The sequence below is a fragment of the Rosa chinensis genome, chromosome 6, assembly GCF_002994745.2.
Source record: "Rosa chinensis cultivar Old Blush chromosome 6, RchiOBHm-V2, whole genome shotgun sequence".
Classification (NCBI taxonomy): Eukaryota; Viridiplantae; Streptophyta; class Magnoliopsida; order Rosales; family Rosaceae; genus Rosa; species Rosa chinensis.
Genome location: NC_037093.1, coordinates 15564028 through 15585698, shown reverse-complemented (window position 1 = coordinate 15585698; position 21671 = coordinate 15564028). Strand labels below are relative to the sequence as shown.

The following is a 21671-nucleotide window of genomic DNA, read 5'->3' as shown; positions in this document are numbered from 1 at the left end:
TTCAAGGGCGATAAAAGCATGGTTTCCTCGCTAAAAGTCCGTCTTTTACGAGGAACTATTTCCTCGTCAAAAGAAGTAATTAGGGAGGAAATAATGATATCGTCATTATTTGTTTGGCGGAAAATTATGTAAAACCCGCCAAATTCAAGGGCGACAAAAGTATGATTTCCTCGCTAAAAGTCCATCTTTTACGAGGAACTATTTCCTCATCAAAAAAAGCAATTTGGGAGGAACTAACGATTTTGTCATTATTTGTTTGGCGGAAAATTATGTAAAACCCTCCAAATTCAAGGGCGACAAAAGTATGGTTTCCTCGCTAAAAATCCGTCTTTTACGAGGAACTATTTCCTCATCAAAAGAAGCAATTAGGGAGGAAATAAGGATTTCGTCTTTATTTGTTTGGCGGAAAATTATGTAAAACCATCCAAATTCAATGGCGACAAAAGTATGGTTTCCTCACTAAAAGTCTGTCTTTTACAAGGAACTATTTCTTCGTCAAAAGAAGCAATTAGGGAGGAAATAACAATTTGGTCGTTATGATTTTGGCGGAAAATTGTGTACAACCCGCCAAATTCAATGGCCACAAAAATTATGGTTTCCTCGCTAAAGTCCGTCTTTTATGAGGAGCTATTTCCTCGTCAAAATAAACCATTAGGGAGGAAATAATGATTTCGTCGTTATTTGTTTGGCAGAAAATTATGTAAAACCTTCCAATTTCAAATATATATATATATATATATAGCTCAGTGGTTAGAGCACCAACTACTTAAAATCCAGGTCATGGGTTCGAGTCACTATGGGGGTAAGAGTGAAATCTTTTGTTCCTCTTTTCAAAGTAATGAAGAAAAAAAAAATATATATATATATATATATATATATATAATTTAGGCCTCATCAAAAAGCCCGCGGATCAAGTAGGCCGATGGAGGCCCGCAGGCCCGGAGGGCCAAAAGCCAGACCCAGCATGTCAAAAAGCCCGCCATAGGCTCTGCCCGGTGGGTAGAGGGCCGGACTTGGTTTAGAGGTTTGAAACTCGGCCCGGTCCATAGGCCGGCCCTTAAAAGCCCGCAAACAAAAAATATTATATAAATAACACAGAAACTGTTATGCAGAACACTTAGTTTTGATGAATTACTGGGAATTGTTCGGATGGAACTAGGAGCTATACCCTATATGCACAGAAAGCCTCATGTGTCTAGTTTCTAAGGAATTTTACAGTTTGCGATTCTGACTTTTCTAGAAGGATCTATGGAAATTTAAGTGAAGGCAGTTTAGATTGAACGAGAATCTGCAACACAGAAACTGTTGTGCAGAACACCTAACTTCGCTGAATTACTGGAAACTTCTCGGATGGAATTAAGAGTTGTACCCTATATGCACTGAAATCCCCATATGTCTAGTTTATGAAAAATTTTACGGTTTGTGATTATGACTTTTCTAGAAGGAGTTATGGCAATTTAAGTGAAGGCAGTTTTGCTTGGACTGGAATCTGCAACATCTTTTACAAGTTCATATCTAGAACCGAATTTCGCTGAATTACTGGGAACTTCTCGAGTAGAATTAGGAGTTGTACACTATATGCACAGAAAGCCCCATGTGTCTAGTTTTTGAAGAATTTTACGGTTAGCGATTCCGACTTTTCTAGAAAGAGTTATGGTAATTTAAGTGAAGACAGTTCAGCTTGGACAGGAATCTGCAACATTTTTTACAAGTTTATGTCTAGAAGGCCCAGCACATATATTTGGAAATCTTCAATGTGCCACATCATCATTATATGTGTGTGTATGTCTCTTTGTGTGAGTGTGAATTTGTTATAATTATTTCTATATAGAATGAAAAAGGACTATGTGAATGAAAAAGGACAAACAAGTAAAATTACAAATAAAAAAAATAAATAAACATATCTATTCATCTTTTATTGAAGGTAATTCTTCAAACCCATCTTTTACCGAACGGAACATGCTACACGCGCAGAGAGTCGAGGAAACTAGGGGAAATTGGGGCGTAGGGTTTTTGGTCGAAATCTTCTGGATCTCGTGGGTAGTTAGGTGGCGATCCTTTTGTTCTCATCCTCTCTCTCATTGGAACCTGTTTTCTTCGTTCCCTCGTCATGATTTGAAGCTCGTGGTTGGGTACAAATGCACAGCTTCGATGGAGAAAATTTTGATTTACTACAGAGTGAAAGCTTCAATTATAAATCTTCTCTCTCCATCAGTCGGTTTGGTTGGGATTAAGATCAATTTGCATCGTTTCTTTCTGTATGAGTCGTATCGGACAGCGTCGGAGGAGATTTGCTTCGACCCAAGCCATGGCGGCACCCAAATCTTAACATGGTAAGATTTTATCCAGCAAGAATAAACTATGTATAGAAACCATTAGTTTGAAAATTCTAATCCAGTCTCTTTTTTCTTTTGGAATCCTTGATTTTACACGTTCATATGAGCGCCCAAACTTGTTCCTATTTTTGCGTGAATATTCATGAGCAAATACCAAGTATATGTTCAGCCATATATCAGTGGCTACTACCACTCTGTTTTTGTTGTTGATCATATCAAGCATACTGTATCTTCGTTGTTTTAGTTTTGGTATCTCAAATCCTGAAGGCGCAAGGCTAATGGTATTGTGTAGAATTCAGTTGTTACTGTTATGTCTGTTTATTAGCTGGCCACCTTTCCCTCTATTTCTCACCACCAAATTTTACTCCTTTTATAGTAGAAAAGAAGCCTAAACGCTGCAAAGTGATCTACTCGTTCTTTCATTCCCTAGCCTATATGTTTAGAAAATGGGAAAATGACTTGTTTTAGCATCTATTGAGATTGTTAATGTATTCTAATGGATGCTGGTCTCTTACATTTTTTGTTGTCATGTACACAGGTCTTTTTAATAAACATGCAATCACCTTGGCCATCTATGCAAAATGTACTTAATTTTACCAAAAGCTATGAATAGAGGTACTGTTGAAAAGTGTATCAGAAGAAAGAGTTACCTTTGCTGGAAATTCTTGGCCATCTCTTGGAAGGTATATTTTTTTATGGGGTTGCTCAAATTTAATGTAGTTGAGCAATTTCGCTCATTCTTATTTTGTATGAGTTTGTGTAGTTATAAATTTCCTCAACATGTTGTTTGGAGGTTAAAATGATCGACTCAGCTCTCTGCTCCATCAGGTTCGTTTTTTTGACCACTATTCACTGCATTATTGTGATCTTGAATGGTTAGTATTCCCGTACTTGTGAAAGTTAAACAAAACGAGATATCATTGTGAATATCTGTTCTGGATATTGGTCTCTTTGCGTTTATTTTTATTATTTTTTCTCAGGTGGATTCTTTTCTCAGGTGCATTATACATGTTTGCTTCATGCAAGATTAACAGACAGAACTCTGCGAGTTATTTTTCTTTAATAAGGCAATAATAATGTAAAACTGATTATTACTGGTACTACTATCCCTTAGCTTGAATAATTTCTGAAGTCCTTTTGTATAAGTTTCTAGTAGGATTACATATATTGGTCGAGTTTCTTAACCACCAAAATTACTGTGGTTTCTTTGCAGAGAATGAATCTTCTTCGTCTTCTTTGACAACAGTTTGTACGCTTCTTCTTTTGTTACTAGTCCTACATGGCTTTATCAGAGCCCTGATCAATCTCAAGGTTGGATTTTTACTCTTTTTTACTTCCCTTATATGCTTTACAGTGTCAAGTTGGAAACAATTTCTGTCTCAATTTGAGTTTGAGGGTGTGGTGGTGCTGCAGTTGTAGACCAGTCTGGAGAGAATGTACTCAATTTATTCCTCTATTTTTCAACGACTATATGAAGCCCATAGTGTTAATACGAGTGAGAGCTTTGCTGCAGTTGAGACAATCCCTCGGTTCCTGTTCTAGAGCAACATCAAGACTATAATCGACAGCCACTCTATTCTTCAGCTTCTTATCAGAGCCATTCTTCCCTACTATTACTCATGCACCACTTTATTCCAGTTCTCAGCCTCAGGGTTAGACTTCCAGTACTCATAGACAACTCTATAAGAGCTTTGAAGGTTAGACTCGCAGTACTTTATTTGATATTTTACACTGAAAAGTTTCAGTGAAGGAAGAATGGGAGTTTCTCTGTGCTCGTTTTTCTAGTGAAAAGTTTCAGGTACAATATTGTTTATTTTTTTAACTATTTTTCAACACATTTCACTTTTTTGTTATATTAGTTTTCTTTTTCATTCAGATTCCAACTAATTGTTTGATATTTCATAATAATTTTTAGATTCGTTCAGAGAAGAATGCTATAAATAGGTCAAAGTTGACACATCACCACAAAGCTGGGTCAAAGTCATTTATGTCTCACCAAGAGCAAATTGTAAGATATTTATAAATTTTGTTAATAAATTTATAGCTTCAATATATATTTGTAGATGTTAAAAGAATATGTTTGAATGCAATAGGCAGCACAGACTGGAGAGATGCAAGGTGCAATTGATCGCTTTGAAACAGAGTACAAAAGCACTAAAAAAGGTTGGGATTTGGGAGCAAAAGCAAAGTGAGTAAGTAACTTGTTAACGATGCATACGTATGAACAAAAGTTCTATAATGTATATATTTTGACCATGACCATAGGTGAAATTAATATAAAGTCCCTAAATATGATTAAATTGATCAGGTTGTAAATGAGAAATTGCATATCATATCCAATTGTATATATTTTTTATTGTAGGATGAAATGATTAAGATGCGAACTGAGACAACTCAACCTGATGGAACTCGGACAATGACAGATGATGAAATTTGTGCAAAAGTCCTCGGAGTCAAATCAGGCTACATCAAGGGTTGTGGTTTTGGCCCTAGACCTCCACCATCAAGAGTCTCTCATTCGTCGATAAATGAAATGTCTGAAAAGAACAAAATGTTGCAAGAACAGCTTCAAGAGACCTAACACCTTGTAGGGACACAACAACAAAAGATTGATGCACAAAATGAGGTGATCCAAAGATTGGAGGAGCAAGCCAAAAAGTTTGAGGAGTTCAAGGCTAACTTTTCCAGGCAACATCCATCAAGTTAGTATCTTTATTAGAGAACTTAAACATGGAGAAATAATTTTTTAGATCATCTTGATTCTGTTATTGGTTTTAGACTATTTTTGTTACTCCTGATGTTAGGAAACACTTTGATTGTTACTTTGGTTTTATTATTATGAGATTTATTATTGGTTTGACTATTTCAATTAGTTTTAAATATTTTCATGTAATATGGTAGAGAATAATCGGTGACAAAACCATATGTATTGTCAACATTTTCCTCGTAATAAGCAATCAATTGTAACGAAAAAGAATTTCCTCGCTATATGCTATAGAATGTATAATGACGAAAATAAATATCATCGCTATACAATACACAACTTATGACGACAAAAATAAATTTTCTCGTTAACGATTATAATATGTACGACGATGAAAGTAAATTTCATCGCTATAGGTTATACAACCTACAACGACAAAAGTAAAATTCCTCGCTATAGACCATACAACCTACAACGACAAAAGTTAAATTTCCTCGCTATAGACTATACAACTTACAACGACAAAAGTAAATTTCTTCGCTATAGCAAATACAACCTACAACGACAAAAGTAAATTTCCTCGCTATAAATCTTATAACCTATATCGACAAATGTAAAGTTTCTCGTCATTGAGTACCTTTGGCGAGGAATACACCATATAACCTACATCGACAAATGTAAATTTCCTCGTCATTGAGTACCTTTAGCGAGGAATAGTTTTCCCTCATACAAGATACATATAAGGAAGAAAATAAATTTCCTCGTTAAAGATTGTTTATAGTGAGGAAAGACTTCCTTGCCAAAAGATACCTACAACGACGAAAATGTTTTTTCAATTTCTTTATTATTTATAATTTCTAAATTATTTACATATCATTAGCGAGGAAATAATACTTTAGCGATGAAATTTATTTTATCGGGAAATATATTTAACGACTATTTTTTGGCCTTCAGAAATTTTTAGTGAGAAAAAAGTATGAGTATAGGCGAGGAAAAAATTGTAGCTAAAGAATAACAGCGAGAAAAAAATATATTCATCGAGAAAAAGGATTGGCGAGGAAATAGTATTTTTCTCGCGGAAACTTTTCTTGACCACCCTACCGCGAGGAACTGGTGACCAAAATATTTTCCTCGCGAAAACACTACGGCGAGGAAATCTCAATTTTCAGCGACAAATTTGTTCCTCGCAAATTAGCATTTCTGTTGTAGTGAAAGTGATAACTTTTTTATAGGAACTACATTGCACAACGGAAATTAAGCATGGTCCGTCGTCTGAGCCTTAAAAATTTAGCGGCAGATTTCCCTCCACTCTCAAGTCTTGGTTGCCTCTTGAAATCTGAAATTTGGGCTACTTGATACAACGGTGCTTGAGGTTTCCGTTGTGTGATTGAAAACTAGATGCCAAATTTTGAGGAAGCTTGCTTGAATGTCTTCCACAAGGTAAACCTAGTGCAAGTTGTAGAAATTAGACAACAGAAGTTATAATTTTCTGTTGTGTGAAGTTGGAATATAAGCGGCAACATTTTAAGCCAAAATGCTATGGGCGCGGTATATTTCCCTCCATGTGTTTGGCATTTTAATTTTTGTAGTGCACTCTTACAACAGTTTGTTAGGTTTGTGTTGTGTGAGTCACTTTAGATTTTATTTGAAGTTTAATTATACCTCCCACACTCTTGAAACTCTCTCGACAAAACGAAATGAAACTCAGTCCTCTCAGACACACCCTAAATCTCGGTCCGCTCTCAATCCTCTCTCACAAACCCTAAGTCTATTTGGATCCCAGTCTATTTGGATCTCTCTCACCATCCTCTCTCTCTATCTCTGTGTGAAACCCCTATCTCTCGTGAAAGCTCTCTCAATCTCGATCTGCAAGTCTGCAACCATGGCCGAAGCTCAAGAATCCGATCAAAAGAGTGAAGAAGAAGAAGAAGAGGAACACTATGGAAGCCGAAGCTCAAGAATCGAGCCCCCAAGATTCGAGAGGCACCACACGAGGCCACAAGTCTCTCGTGGTTGTTCCATGGCAGCCGCAGCTCGGGCTTTCACTCTCTCTCGCCTCACCGACCTGTCACTCAAGCCCCGCCACCCACAACCACCACCACTCTCTCGGTCTGCAACGAAGCACGCCATGTCTTCAGAGAGCTCTCCTCCTCTGATTGCAGCTCAGCTCAATCACCTCGCTCTTCACTTCCCTCTGCTCGCTAAGGTAATGCATAAGCTTCTTCAACCCTAAACTCTTTTGCTTCATTTCTACTAAACCAAAATTTGAATTGCCAGAAACTTGGAAATACCAAAGTTAAATCTCTTTTTTTTGGTTTCCGATTTCAACCCGGCGTTATTGGAATGTTGAGTCTTGCTCTGCTTTTGTTCTTCTGGGTCTGAATTTTAACTGCTAAGAATTGTTGAATGAGCCCTAATTGTGGTGTGTATGATATGCTCCAATTTTAGGGTAGAACAATCAGGACATGGCTGACACCGGTGACAAGAAGCCTAATGCCAATGCCAAGGTGAAAGTCAAGCATGGAGGTGGTGGTGGTGGTGGTGAGTTTGCCTTGCTTTTCCGTTTCTCGGTTTTCGGGTTTTTACTTTGATTTCGTTTTGATGTAATTCCAGCACAGCTGCTTACCTCACAGTTCTGTTGATGTGTAGGCATTCTTCGATGCAGAAATAAAGAAAATGAAGATTAAAAATTGCTACTTTCCTTTGTTCGTCTCCCCTGCTGTTCTGGAAAAAGAGAAGGATCATATAGAGGGTTTGAAACTTTGAAGGATCATATAACGGGTTTGCTGATGAGAATGTGATTGGTGAAGGTGGATATGGGATTGTGTACAGAGAGAAATGGCTGATGATTTAGTTGGGTTTTGCTACAAATGGCTGCTATGTTGAGAAAGCTTGATGATTTAGTTGGGTTTTGCTGCAGGGGACAAGCTGAGAAGGAGTTCAAGGTTGAAGTGGAAGCAATTGGTCGTGTTCGCCATAAGAATTTAGTGAGGTTGCTTGGCTACTGTGCTGAAGGTGCTCACAGGTATGTTGGTCTTCGGTTCTGATATGTTGTGTCTCCTTTTCATCAATTTTTTTTTTTCAGTTCATTGAATTCTGTTTGTGGCTTACTTATTTATCGTCTTTTCACTAATATACTTGAGAGTTTTTTTTATAGGATGCTTGTGTATGAGTATGTTGACAACGGAAACCTGGAACAATGGCTTCATGGAGATGTCGGGCCTCTCAGCCCTCTGACATGGGAGAATTGCATGAATATAATGCTTGGGACAGCGAAAGGGTATGACTTAAATCGAATGACCTTCAATTATTTGTATTTTGTTGTTGTTTATCAGTACTAAATTCGCTAACATTATAGGTTGACATACTTGCATGAGGGACTATATGCAAAGTTTCAAACCCTCTATATTTGCTGGCCCTTCAAATCTTCAAATCTTTTCTTTTTCAAAATGCTCGTTGATTCTTGTTTTTCTTTATCTTTAATAAGTAGTGTTTGGTTTTTATTTACAGATAGCTGAATTTGTAAAGGATTCTCCAATTCTGAAATCATACTGAGTGACGTTAAAACGGTTGGGTATTGACAGCTCCCTGTTTTGGTCCGCATATTGTATTCTGTATATGGATATGGTTTTATTGCTAGGAGTAGGGATTCATGCATGAGGGAGTTTGATGCTCCTTGGCTTGACTGTTTAGTTCAACAATGATATGATGGAACTATGTTCTGCATGTGCAGGGTTGTTAGAGGAGGTTGTAAAATTGAGGAAATGCACTTCTTCATGAGGGGGTTTGATTCTTTCAACATTCTAAACTTCATGGATGATATATAGGGGTGTATTTTCAGGATTGAAGAGGACTTGTATTAATATTTATAGAATTACAATGCTACACTTGCCGTTATTAGATATTGAAATTGGATTTTCGCTTTGCTGGTGTGCTAATAAAAGCCAATTCATCCAGTCATCCCCTTGCTAATATGCTACTCCTCTTAAAGTCTTTCCTTATTTGTTGTTTTGTGGTTGGATTTCTCGGTTTTGATGGAGAAGGGTTATGGTTTTGTGGTTTTTGTTGCTGCTGTGATCTTAGGGTTTGGCTTAATTTGGAGATGGCTGCAGATGTTACACACACGGATGAACGGATGATTGGTTTTGGCGGTTAACTCATTCTGTTCCTTGGCTAATTTGTTTCATCTCTTACAAATCTTTCATGATTCATTGTTTTTGGGGTTGGATGATTTGATTTTGATGGAGATCGATTCTGGTTTTTGTTGGTGTGATATAGGACTGGACTGGTTTGGTGGTGATGGTTGACGCGGTCTATATAAGCAAACGGCTTTGTAAATCGGTTTATTGGTTTGCAGAGATTGAATTATTGTGTCTTTAATTTCTTTCTTCCTTCCCAGAAATTGTAGTTTCATTGATGTGATTTTAGGATTTGGCCAGTGAAGGTTGCAGTCCGTACATATAGCAATGGGCAGAGCTTCAGCTTTTATCGGTTCACTCTGATTAAATCTGCTATTTGTACCTTCCTTTGAAACTATTAACTTCTTTATCTGCCACCTAAAATCTGAGTTATGGATAGATTGGTTTCCTATTGGTTTAGGATACGGCTCGGTGGTGGTGGTGTGTAGGAGATTTGGTGGTGGTGTGTAGGAGATTTTGTTCTCAGGCTTAATCAGTTTTCAGGGATCAACCTTCTAAATATTTGTTAAATCCCTTCATTTGTATAGGTTCATTTAACAATTACAACTCAGTTTCATGCGGAGACTGAGTTGTTAAATCCCTTCTAAATATTTGTCAACCAATTGTTGTCAATAAGCATTGAGTTGCAAGAAGTTGGATTTTTTCTTTTCGTAACCTTATTACTATTTATATGGTTATTCTAATGGTGGTTGTATGTGTAGTATCTTTCATGCTGATATTTTGTCCGATCTCCCATATAACAGGTATAACATACCAGAGTTGGCTAAAAAATACAAGGTTTATGCTATAGACTTGCTGGGCTTCGGTTGGAGTGAAAAAGCACTGGTTGAATATGATGCCATGATTTGGAAAGATCAAGTAGTGGACTTCTTGAAGGAGATAGTGAAAGAACCAACAGTTTTGGTTGGAAATAGGTAACAATCTAAAATTCAAAGTGTTACTGTGGCATCTGTATATTCCTATGTGGCCAATTTAATGACTTTGAGGACTTGTGAATGGGGATGATCGTGATTTTGAATTATCATACAATCTTCTTTAGAGACCAACTTGCATTACATTCACAATTGCAAGCTGGAAAACATGTAGTATTTGTATTCTTTCTGATGACATTAAATTTTCAGCCTAGGAGGTTTTACTGCTTTGGTTGCAGCAGTTGGATTGCCTGAGCAAGTAGTTGGTGTTGCACTATTGAATTCGGCAGGACAGTTTGGAAATGCAAATAGTGAACCTGAGAAGTCTGACGAGGAAACAGTCCTACAGAAGTTCATCATAAAGCCACTGAAGGAAGTTTTCCAGCGAGTAGTACTTGGATTTTTATTCTGGCAAGCAAAGCAGCCCGCTCGCATTGAATCCGTTTTAAAGAGTGTAAGTTCCTTGTAGTCTTGAGTATATTATCCAGCTTAGTGCCTTAGTTTAAATAATAAAATTAATAAATGGGCTGCTTACCAAGCCTGAAGTTTAGCTCACAGTAATGAGTCCAGCTTCATCCCAATCCCCAGTTCCTATGCAGCTTCATCGCAATCCCTAGTTCCTATGATATTGCCAGTTGATAATTTACTGCCTCATGTAATCTATTTGCCCTCAAAATCCTTCATAAAATTTTATGAAATCGTATGTCTAAATTACTTATTTTCTCCAACACAGGTGTACAAAAATACCTCCAATGTGGATGACTATCTGGTGGATTCCATAACAATGCCAGCAGCTGACCCCAATGCCGGAGAAGTCTACTACAGGTATGTGAAGATCTCTCTCCAACATGCATGTCATGTTCTTCTCTCCTTCGTTTGTATAGTTCAAATGAGAGAGAAATGATTTCTGACTTACATTTTTCATGGAATTTTTACAACCCATATTGTTGGGATTGCTATAGGTGCAGAACAAATTAGGGGGTTGGAAAAATAATTGAAAGAGTACCATCTGATGTTCCCAACATAGTTTCCAGTGTTTAGTTTTTTTTTACTCTTCATTCGGATTCTGACTCTTTTGTGGATGTATAAAATGAATAAGGAGAGAATATGTAGCCTTTGCTCTAATTCACCACCTCTTTTGTGTTAGTATCAATGGATTTACACAGGTGAACAAACTATTCAATCTTCGTTTTTTAATTGAAAGCCTATTTATGTTAGACAAAGCCAAATTCATTGCTTTCTTGAATTCCTAATGTTGAAAATGAAGTCTGGTTTTGTGTAATGCCCTTGGCTCAACACATTGTCATGCTGATAGACACTTCATAATATTTGTAGACATAGCTGTGGTGATATAAATGGGAATGCTTTGGTTATGTAGCTGCATTTTTTGCCATTGGCTATCTAACAGGAGTATAATTCTATTTAGAGCAGAAAACTAAACTGCAGTTGGAGCCTTATAGTTTCGATCTGATTACATTCCTGCATTTTTTCAATCCTAATTTTTACTTTTTTGTGTTCTTGGGTTGCCTTTTTCAATCCCATTGTCTGGCCTATAAATGATATATTGTACTTTGTTGGATACATTAAAAGCTGAGGTTTACATAAGAAAATTAACCTGCCAAATAATTTGCATTACAATACTTCTCTTCAATCATCTTAACGATGCTCTTAATTATCTATTTTTGCAGGTCAACTGTAGGAAATCAAATTGTCAAGGAAAATTCTTTTTGGAAGCTGAAGACTATCGTGGTGGTCAATGTTTTTTTATTCATGTGTAGCTAGCTAAGAATGCTCTTGTTTGGTGCATTATCTTGTTACTTGAATGTATTGATGCTTGAATAATGGTACTTGAATGATATATATGGATTAGAGTATTGTTTATATGGTAATATATTGAGCATTATTCTGGACAAACATTTATATTGATATTCTTGTTGTTGTTCAAGGTTTAGTCATACAACACAATACAAAACAATGTGTTGTATGAATGTAAAAGAGTTCAAAATTGAGGCTTCTCCTACAACAGTCACTAGTTGGTACCCAATTGATTACAGTATTCACACAACGGATAACCAAATATAGTTGTTGTGTGAACTAACAACCAACAACAAAAGAAAACAAAATTCTGTTGTGTGAGATTCATAACACACAACAGAAATAAAATGATCACTGTTGTCTGAGTAATCAACAGACAAGGGAGATAATTTTACTTCAGTTATGTGTTACTTACCTCAGACAACAAATATTAAGTTATATCCGTTGTCTGTTAGTAGTCTCAGACAACAAATAATGAGTTATATCCGTTGTGTGTTATGAATCTCAGACAACAAAGAATAAGTCATACCTGTTGTGTGTTATGAATCTCAGACAACGGCAAAATTTCATCTTCTGTTGTCTGAATGTGCCGAGGCATCGCCGCGCATGCCATGGCAGGCACATGCTGCGCAGAACTCACACAACGGAAATAGGTATTTCTGTTGAGCAAACTATTATCACACAACGGTGAAATCACCGTTGTCTGATTTTTCAATCACACAACACTCACTTAGACCACGGTGAGCTTGGTCATCACACAACACAAATTCACCGTCGTCTGATGACCTTTTTGTAGTAGTGCCGCAATCCAATGTTTGCCCAAATGCATAAGTCCTTTAAAGGTGCAGGGAGATTCAATGGCAGGATTTGCAAGTCTTCCTTATCATCAAACATATCTTTCTGTGGCCTATTAGGAATTTTACGCTTTGGTTTTTTATAATGTTGTAAAAAATAAGTTAGATTATATTCCATAATCACATATGCAGAAGTAAACACAAAGAAATTGATCGAGTTACCTTCCCACCAGGTGCAGGGGCAATAACAAGGTTCCTCGGCCAAGCGACACAAGTCCCAATGGCATCCTTGACCTTCACTATCTCATCTTTTATGGGAAATGGCAGCAAAGCTTCAGGAACAACAGTTTCTGTGATAGAGACACGCAAATTCTCCTCTCCAAGTGGAACACCATGGATTGTTTGCTGTTTGGTCTCAAGGTCGACACTGATGACAGTTCCAATAGCCACAATGTTTTCCACCGTGTCAATGGCCAGTTTATACTTGGTCTCACCTACTTGTTCCTATACATGAAACAAATTAAATCCATACAGTTCTATATCCAAAAATCCATATCAGCATACCTACAAAGTTCAAGTACTTTATTTAGGCAAGCACGATATTTACCTCTTCACCATGTACTGGTGCCTCTAGTACAATGACATCTTCTCTAACCTCCTCTTCCAATATCGGGTTTAACCGTACCCTCTCATCACTGGGCTGCACAATTTCCTCTTCAACCTCGATGCTCACTTCATCTCTTAAAACCAACTTCTTCTTCACACCCTTCACCTCAGCTTCAATATTATCATGTGCAGCCTTCTCCCCTTGGCGAGAACAACTCCCTTGTCCTGAACCAAGGTCATTAACTACTGTGACAGGTTTGGGGGACTCAACAGGCAGCTCCTTCCCATCGACCTTCTCTTCCAGCTTCGCAATCTTCTCAGTCCAATAAGCTCTCTCCTCAGCAAGTTTTCTATCCCTCTCCTCCTCCCATGCAGTTCTTTCCTTAGCTAACAAAACTTCCTTCTCCTCCTCTAGTATCTTCTTCAGCGATAACCTAGTCCTCTGTTCAAAAGTCATCTTTTGCCGTTTTGGCAAGTTGAAATATAAATCGGGCTTGACATTGCCACCAACATCTCTAACCCTACCTCTATGCTCCGGATTCCCCAATGCAAGAGTGAGCACATCATCAGACCCAGATGTGGCAATTTCCCCTTCAGCCTCCCTTTTCCTTAAATGTTCCTGATTCAAAATATCCGCGCTAAATGCTGCAATAACATTACATGCATGCATATATATAAATATGAACTTGATGTCCTACATACTTACAATTTTTTCGGCTTTCTTCTCTACCTCAGGCTGTTTGAAGTTGCCATTCCTATCTTGCCGAGCCTTGATCCACATTGTAGTTCTATCAAGTTCTTCTAAAGGGACACTTTCAGACTTTGACAAATGAAAACACAATGAATTAGTTAATATTCTATACATATGTAACCTAATTTAGTTGACTCATCTAATTATAAAACTAACCAGTTCTTCCATTAAATTTGCATAACCTTTGCGTGACATACGATGAGGATATTTATTCTCCTTTCGCTTTGCAATTTGGGCTTCACGTATTTCCTGCAAACCATAACATAAGTAAATTAGAAACTGCAATGAATATTCATAGAGAGAGCACCTTCTCAAACCAAAAAACACAACGAATTTTATCAAATCAGTAACCTGGAAGGTAGCTGAAAGCCTATCAGCAACAAATGGAGCCAAGTATCCTTCGTTATGCTTCGGTAATCATCCGGAGGATTTTCTAACAGTTCTGGTTCATCCATATAAGGGATGATGTACACGTTTGTTAACTTGCTCTTGAACTCTCTCCATTTAGTTGCAGCAGATGAAATCACCATTTTTTTAAGCTCTTTAGGCACCACAAATGCATCCTACATACATGTAGAATAAACTAAGCTACTGTAATGCAAAGCTAATTAACATGTAGAATATATATAAACTAATCAAGCTGAAATATGGTCAGTAAGTACCGTTATAGATTCCCATATCTTTTCCTTTTCATCTGGATCCACTTCTCTCCAATCATTTATTGAGATAGGGATCTTTGTACGTGCCAACACCCCAATGTAAGACTGTATTTCTTTTGCAGCCTTACCAACAGGTTCTTCTTTTTCATTTAACTTCACAGTGAGCCTCTTTCCTCAGATAAGCCTGTTTGTAATGCGGCTCATGGTAACCATTCCTCGCTTCAGCAACTTCAATCCACCAGTTCTGTTTTCATCATCATCCTCCTCAGACTTCTTGGTCTTACTGCAAACAGACTTGTTCGTTGACGTGGTTGATGACACAGCTTTGTTGGACTTAGCAGTTATAGTCATGGTAGTCCGAGACTTCTTGGGGGAGGCAGCCTTTTTAGTAGTCTGAGACTTCTTGGGGAGGCAGCCTTTTTGGTAGTCCGACCCTTCTTGGGAGAGGCAGCTGTTAATGTAGTCTTAGACTTCTTGGGAGAGGCTGCTTTTTTGGTAATTTTAGATATGGGATTGGCAGCCTTTTTGGTTGATGTCTCAGCCCTTTCAATTGCAGGAATTGGTGTCGCTGGTTTTGTCCTCGATCATTTCATTGCCACAGCCTTAATCCTTAGAGCTATAGCTCTTGCAGAACTTGATGATCCAGTAGAGGGCGACATCATCTGAAACACATAACCCAAATGCATGTTGTTAGCTACATGTTAATACTATCATGATAAGAAGCCTTCTTTCTTCTCCTCATACATCTCCAAGAAACACCTCACTATTTTTCTCCTAGAAGGCACCTCAAATCGAGGAATTGCTACCTTGCAAAACAACCTAAACCCTTCATTCTCAATGTGACTAAATGGCAGTTCATCAATAACTATCATTTGAGTCGCAGCTTTGACACAAGCTTCTTGTGACCACCCTTTATTCACCTTCAAGCTAGGATCAACTCCATCATCACTAATTAATAGTTGCTGTGTGTCTTCTAAATCCTCCCTTCCAGGATACTTTTTACACACCTTTTCGATATGTCTACGCAAAGTACTTGTACCATTAAACGAAGAATCAGCAGCAAGGTCAGCGGCGCAATACTTGCATTTTTCCCGTTTCTCAAATCCACATTCCTCTTTCTTCCCATCTTTTTCAATGTAGAGTGTTCTGTCATACTTCTCGTAATGATTCCATACATTTGACCTCGGGGCAGCCTTCTTCGTTTTATTTTCTCTTCTTCTCTTTTTCGGCTCACCTCGGGATGCCTGAGTTGGAGTTGGAGCTTCATCTACATGCTCTTTGGCAGCTGTAGCTTCTGGTTCCTTGTTCTCAAGTTGCTGACACATAGCTACTACATCATTCCCAACTGCTTCATCTTTCTCACCATCAGAATGAGAACTTAATGAGTGACTTGAATCACTTGAGGTTGCCATCAAGTCTGAAAGAATGAAATTGTAGCACAAAGCCAGGAAAAGGATAATCCCATCAGCCAAATACAAATGGTTTCAAGTTTCAACAAAATCGAAATACAAAGTTACAAACCAACTCAGAAGTGAGAACAGGGAGATCACAATTTACAAATTTACAATTTACAAACCAACTCATTCTCTGAACAGACAGATAACAAGCAAAACTGTTAAACTGTTAACAAGCAATGCATTTCTGAGAAAACAGAGGTGAGATTCAGAGATTACAATCCAAGTGCAAAATCGAAAACAAAATCCAAGTGCAAAATCGAAAGCAAAATCCAACAATCCAATTGCAAATCGAATAGACTGGTGGTCGAGAAGAGTACCTAGAGTCCTAGACTGGTGGCCGGAAGCCTGGGGTGTTTCGTTCTACAGCTCGAGGAGGAGGTGAGAGGCGGAGCTGAGAGCCGATCGATTTGGGTGAAAATGTGAGAGGCGGAGCTGAGACTCTGAGATCCGATCGATTCATCGATTTGGGTGAGAGGCGGAGCTGAGAGCCGATTGATTCATCGATTTGGGTGAGAGGCGGAGCTGAGAGCCGATCGATTTGGGTGAGAGAGTCGAGAGACTCAGAGGTGAGAGGCGATCGATTTGGGAATGTCGTATAGGGTTGACCTCTTTACCGTTTTCGTACCAATCTGCTGTGGTCATGTCTATACTATTAGTATAGACTTCGATAAATATCCTATAAATGGAAGACAAGTGTAGCATTCGGGTTTTCCGGTCCACAAATTCAGCGAAAGTAAAGGACCGGGACCGGACCGGGAATTATGAGTGCTGGGACCGAACCGGCAAGTTTCACTCATTTTCAATTTAAAACCCGACCCGAACAGGCCGGTCAGGGTCGGTTCTGTTCGGTTTTGCGGGTTTTCGGTCAATTATGCCCACCCCAAACTAGTTCCATAGTGGTGTCAACCCCCTGAACTTTGGGCCTAAAACTAGACTGGTCCTTAAACTTTTTTTTTTTAATCATACTGGTCCTTGTACTCTCAAACAACATCACCCGAGTTCAAATTTTGAATCCGGGTCCAAAAATGACGTCATTTGCTGAGTTGGAGCCAACATGGGGGCCCACACTTCAGTTTTTTAAAACCTGAAGGAGGGCAGAATTGACATTTCTAATTTAATATAATTTCTAATTTTTTTTCTCTATATTCTCTCTCTCTCTCTCTCTCTCTCTCTCTCTCTCTCACTCTCGGAGACTCGCGAATTGGAATTGAGGTGGGACAATTGAGGCTGCGTTGCCTCTGCGCCGTTGGAGGATGAATCGACGGCGTTGGGCTGGTCCTTCCTCATTCTGACGGCGTTGGTTTCTCATCTCTCAATTTCTCTCTCTCCCTCTCTCTCTCTCTCTCTGTTTGAAATCAAAGCCCCCTCTCCGCCTTTGAGAATCGATCACGAAATCAAGAAGGTGAGGTTGAATTTGAGGGACGCGGAGGCGGTGGTGATCAGTGGTGGTGGTCGTCTCTCACATCTGGGCTTCAGAGCCTAGAAACACAAATCATCAGAACCTAATCGATGGGGTCGGGAAGCTCGGTCAGAAACAGGTTTTGGGGTCGGGCCGACCTGGTCGTCGAGGTGCTTATCCGGGAGCGTTGAGGTGCTGGGCTCGGAGCGGGTTCAGGCTTTACGGGAGCAGATCCAGAGTTTTGTCATGACGAACTGGGTTTCTGAGAAATCCAATTGGGTTTTGTCATGACGAAATTCAATTTCAGTGAAAGCTTTTTCTCGATCTGGGTTTGTGATTCAATTTTAGAGCCCAATTTCTATGTTTCAGGGTCCAGTTTCGAGTAGCAACAGTGGGGTTTCGAGCTCTACAAGAAGTCCTCCGATGAGAATTGCTTATAGGTGCACAGTTGCAGCACAAGATTTTCTATGAAGAATTTGTTATCAAGGCTTTCTACGAGGCTGAGAAAGCACACAGAGGGTAGGTAATTTTGATTTGATTGCTCTGAGTGGTTTTTATTTCAGTTTGGGAATTTGGTCAATTGGATTGAGAAGTTGTGTTGCATCTTATTTGCAGCATTGTGTTGAAACAACAGTGTGCTCGCATTGATCGGCGCTAATTAGAAATTTGAGAGGGTGTGGAATTTGGTTGAGAATTTCAGTGTAGTGGGTAGTGGGAGCTTGTGAGGTGTGAAAGAGAGTTGGGTCACTGGGTGGGGAAGAGAGGATCAAAATTCAATGCCTAGGCGGAGAAAGAAATCGGAAATTAAAAAGAACCAGTGTTTCTAGCGGCGGAGAGGGGTGAGGCCAAATTGGGTTTGAGTTTGGTTGTTGATGGGTTCGGAATGGCGTGGAAGAAGAAGAAGGAAAGGGAATTGAATGGGTTCAGAAGAACAACAAGAAGAAGAATGAAATCCTCTGATTTTTTTTTTTTAAATCTTTTTATTGTGAGAATGTCCAATCTACCCTCTCAGGGGGTTTAAAAATCTAAAGTGTGGGACCACATGTTGGCTCCAACTCAGCAAGTGACGTCATTTTTGGACCCGGGTTCAAATTTTGGACTTGGGTGATGTTGTTTGAGAGTACAAGGACCAGTCTGATTAAAAAAAAAGTTTAAGGACCAGTCTGATTTTAAGCCCAAAGTTTAGGGGGGTAAAATGAATTTAATCCAAAATTAAATCTGCAAGATACTAGAGCTATGTGTTGTCTTTTCCTTAAGCTTTCGTACATAATTTTTCTTGGAGGTTAGATATGATCAGGTTTAGTTCATCAAACTCAACTTCTATTAATTATACGTTCACTATCCTCTCGAAAGGGTGTTCAAAATTTCAAATCAAAATGCATTTATACTTATGTGATCAAACCAACCCTATACCTTCATAGCAGGGATTTGGGATTTTAAGAAGCTTCAGCTTTGATGGTAAGAGGGACTTGAAGAAAACATACATAATATGCATTTTTTCTTTCGTGCCATGTAAGATGGATTGCTACCACATTTACGACAGTGTCCATATGTGAAATGTCTTTTTCAAAAATAAAATTCGCACGCGCGAACACAACCCTTCCACACGTGTGTACGCGTGTGCAGGAAGGCTAGTATGAAATTAAACAAATGAAAATATAAGATAGAGTTTAAGATAAGTGAGTAAGTAATACATATATATTTTTTAACATAAAAATGTGTGAGGGTCCTTTTTGAATTAAACAGCGACTAGGTCAAAATCAACCCAATAATTTGATTAATGGGATGACTTTGTATGTGATTCAGATCATATGAAAAACAAATAAGGCTTAATAGCATGAAGCATGGTGTGGGAGCTAGAAACACACTGCGGTGAGAGAATTGGACAGTTTTTGGATTTGGGGTTTCTAGAAAATTGGTTTGACTGAGATTGTGGAAGAAAGTGGCTAAAAGTTGGGTTTATGCTTGAATGCGTGATTGTTGAAGGTGTTTCAAAGTTTTCTGGGTTTTGCTCGATTGTGCTGGATTCCCTTTGCATTGGCAAAACTACCTTTTTAAAGACTCCATTAGATTTGATGTTTCAGAACACTTTGATTTCTGGGTAAAGAAAGGTCTTCTTAATCTATACATAATATTTGCCTTAAATTTAGGAAAGAGATGCTTTCTTGGGAGATGAGGATTTTGAATAATGCAGGGGTTATTGTAGTAGTCGACATATACTATAGTAGAAGCCACCGCAGTGACAAAAAACAGGGAACGAGGTATATTGAAAGTTGGAGTTCTTTGTTTAAGGAAGGGGGAACGATTCCCTTAACTGGTCACAAGGTTTCTTTTTCAATGACTAACAGAGGGAATCAATTGTACTTAGGAATTTTGGCTAACTCTGTGTATCAGGTTGTTGCGGGGAAGAAGGTGAGTTTAGAACGAAGAAGAAAAAGGGAAGTTGGGCTTTTCTTATATGGGCTTTGGGTTTTCAAATGAGAGGTTGGCCCAATTTTAATGTTCACCATTTCATTCTTGATTTAAGTCATTGGGCTTAGATTTCAAGCCCAAAATCGAAATCACCAACGACACTATATCAATAGAAGAGCATTGTGTGTTTCCGTAACCTTCCACACCACACCCACTTCTGGAAACCCCAAGAGTGTAGGTGTGGCTTGGGTCCACATGCATGACATACTTATGCAAAGGAAACGAGTGAAAAATGGTGGAGATGTTTGCTCCGACCTCGAAGCCTTACGAATGGAGGATCTGGACTCCTGTATTTAGCCTACACCTTCAATTAAAGCTCCGATGAGCTATGTGAGCACCCTCAAAAACCCAGTTGATCTCTACAGACACACAATGATGGAGGACTTTGAGATGACTGCACTTACACTCAAGGTAAACATGGTCCAAACGTTTCTTTCTCTGAAAAAGTGCATAATAAATTGGATTATGAATGGCGCTGTGCTGTTGTTGTTAAGCTTATGGGTAAACCAAATTCCACCAACACCTTTGAGTTCATGCTGAAAGGTCTGAGACGCAAGTGGGAATTGAAAGGGGGCTGGCAACTTATTGATCTCCCCAATGACTTTTTCATTGTCAAATTCAATCTGGAAGATGCCATGAATCATGCTCTTTGTGGAGGACCATGGATTCTGGCTGGGCAAACATTAGTTGTTAGAAAATGGAGACCAGACTTTGATCCTATGAATGAATCTATTGGAAAAATGGCATTATGGGTTAGAATTTTTGGTCTACCTGTTAAATACTTTAAGGATTACGCTGTTGCTAAAATTGGCAAGATCCTTGGAGAAGTTGTCAAAGTTGATCAATTAACTCTTGGGCAGGCTAGAGGAAAATTTGCTAGTGTGTGCATTGAAGTTGAATTGAACAAGCCCTTGCGTCCTTATGTTGAAGTGGAATCTGCTGCCTATCATGTGGTGTATGAGGGAATTTCCCTTATTTGCGTTGAATGTGGTTGTTTTGGCCATTCTAAAGAGAAATGTCCTTCTCTTGCCATTGACACCAGTGATGCTCATCCACAACATATTCCTACAGTTTCTGAAAATGGTGAAGGTAATAACTCAATGGGAGATGATGTAACTATTGCTCAACAGGCAATGGATACCAATCTTGCAGGAAGGAATTTTTCTCCGGATTCTGGTATCATTAAGGAGGATATGGGACCATGGATGTTAATGAGTTACAGGAACAAGAAGAAGGTTGGAGACACTGGAGGGGCAAGGAAATTTGCTGGGGCTGGTTCTAGATTTGCTGTTTTGCAAGAAGAGGATGAGAATGTCAATCTTGCTTCTCAACAGGTGACCAATAATGACCACACTGAAGATACTAATCCTACCATTGTGAAACTATGAAAGAGCTTTCAAGATAAGAAGAAGACAATAAATAAGGCTACTGGAACCAATACCATAGCTGCAGATTCTAGCAAAAGCAATCATAGCCTGAATGAGAATACTGAAATTGGGAAGTCCAAGTTTTCTTCTAGAATTCCTATGAAAGAAGTTTCGAATAATATTGCTAGCACCAGTGGTACT

The 21671-nt window shown here is 38.7% G+C and overlaps 4 protein-coding genes and 1 long non-coding RNA gene across 6 annotated transcripts; 4 read left to right on the top strand and 1 right to left on the bottom strand.

Moving 5' to 3' along the window:
* The first annotated feature begins 3316 nt into the window (after positions 1–3316).
* On the top strand, positions 3317–4921 carry LOC112170382. 2 transcript variants are annotated; one of them, XR_002925073.2, is made up of 6 exons: positions 3317–3433; positions 3550–3647; positions 3850–4134; positions 4252–4344; positions 4430–4528; positions 4699–4921. It is a non-coding gene; the product is annotated as an uncharacterized LOC112170382 (long non-coding RNA). The 2 variants fall into 2 exon arrangements; XR_005801026.1 differs by having other exon boundaries at positions 3750–4134.
* Positions 4922–6819: 1898 nt separating this feature from the next.
* Positions 6820–7900, top strand: LOC121049644. Its single transcript, XM_040507493.1, has 3 exons — positions 6820–7246; positions 7494–7583; positions 7689–7900. Exons 1-3 carry the CDS (start codon positions 6923–6925, stop codon positions 7725–7727), a joined length of 453 nt encoding a protein of 150 aa, XP_040363427.1. The 5' UTR covers positions 6820–6922; the 3' UTR covers positions 7728–7900.
* Positions 7901–7910: 10 nt separating this feature from the next.
* Positions 7911–8867, top strand: LOC112173118 (probable serine/threonine-protein kinase At1g01540). Its single transcript, XM_040508447.1, has 3 exons — positions 7911–8065; positions 8198–8320; positions 8774–8867. The coding sequence occupies exons 1-3, from the start codon at positions 7911–7913 to the stop codon at positions 8865–8867; spliced, it is 372 nt and encodes a 123-aa protein (XP_040364381.1).
* Positions 8868–9904: 1037 nt separating this feature from the next.
* Positions 9905–12073, top strand: LOC112170903 (pheophytinase, chloroplastic). Its single transcript, XM_024308175.2, has 4 exons — positions 9905–10153; positions 10361–10604; positions 10884–10975; positions 11839–12073. The coding sequence occupies exons 1-4, from the start codon at positions 9933–9935 to the stop codon at positions 11930–11932; spliced, it is 651 nt and encodes a 216-aa protein (XP_024163943.2). The 5' UTR covers positions 9905–9932; the 3' UTR covers positions 11933–12073.
* Positions 12074–12939: 866 nt separating this feature from the next.
* Positions 12940–15126, bottom strand: LOC121049956. The gene is made up of 5 exons (XM_040508446.1): positions 14986–15126; positions 14273–14365; positions 14072–14185; positions 13367–13984; positions 12940–13263 (listed from the first exon to the last, which is right to left on the bottom strand). The coding sequence occupies exons 1-5, from the start codon at positions 15124–15126 to the stop codon at positions 12940–12942; spliced, it is 1290 nt and encodes a 429-aa protein (XP_040364380.1).
* Between the last annotated feature and the right edge of the window lie 6545 nt (positions 15127–21671).

Coding starts and splice junctions, on each gene's coding strand:
- LOC121049644 (XM_040507493.1), top strand. CDS start 6,923: ATGGCCGAAGCTCAAGAATCCGATCAAAAGAGTGAAGAAGAAGAAGAA. Junction 7,247..7,493: donor ACTTCCCTCTGCTCGCTAAG/GTAATGCATAAG, acceptor ATTTTAGGGTAG/AACAATCAGGACATGGCTGA. Junction 7,584..7,688: donor GAGGTGGTGGTGGTGGTGGT/GAGTTTGCCTTG, acceptor TGTTGATGTGTA/GGCATTCTTCGATGCAGAAA.
- LOC112173118 (XM_040508447.1), top strand. CDS start 7,911: ATGGCTGCTATGTTGAGAAAGCTTGATGATTTAGTTGGGTTTTGCTGC. Junction 8,066..8,197: donor TGTGCTGAAGGTGCTCACAG/GTATGTTGGTCT, acceptor TTTTTTTTATAG/GATGCTTGTGTATGAGTATG. Junction 8,321..8,773: donor ATGCTTGGGACAGCGAAAGG/GTATGACTTAAA, acceptor CTGCATGTGCAG/GGTTGTTAGAGGAGGTTGTA.
- LOC112170903 (XM_024308175.2), top strand. CDS start 9,933: ATGTGTAGTATCTTTCATGCTGATATTTTGTCCGATCTCCCATATAAC. Junction 10,154..10,360: donor ACAGTTTTGGTTGGAAATAG/GTAACAATCTAA, acceptor TTAAATTTTCAG/CCTAGGAGGTTTTACTGCTT. Junction 10,605..10,883: donor TTGAATCCGTTTTAAAGAGT/GTAAGTTCCTTG, acceptor TCTCCAACACAG/GTGTACAAAAATACCTCCAA.
- LOC121049956 (XM_040508446.1), bottom strand. CDS start 15,126: ATGACTATAACTGCTAAGTCCAACAAAGCTGTGTCATCAACCACGTCA. Junction 14,186..14,272: donor CAAATTTAATGGAAGAACTG/GTTAGTTTTATA, acceptor CATTTGTCAAAG/TCTGAAAGTGTCCCTTTAGA. Junction 13,264..13,366: donor CACCAGTACATGGTGAAGAG/GTAAATATCGTG, acceptor TTTCATGTATAG/GAACAAGTAGGTGAGACCAA.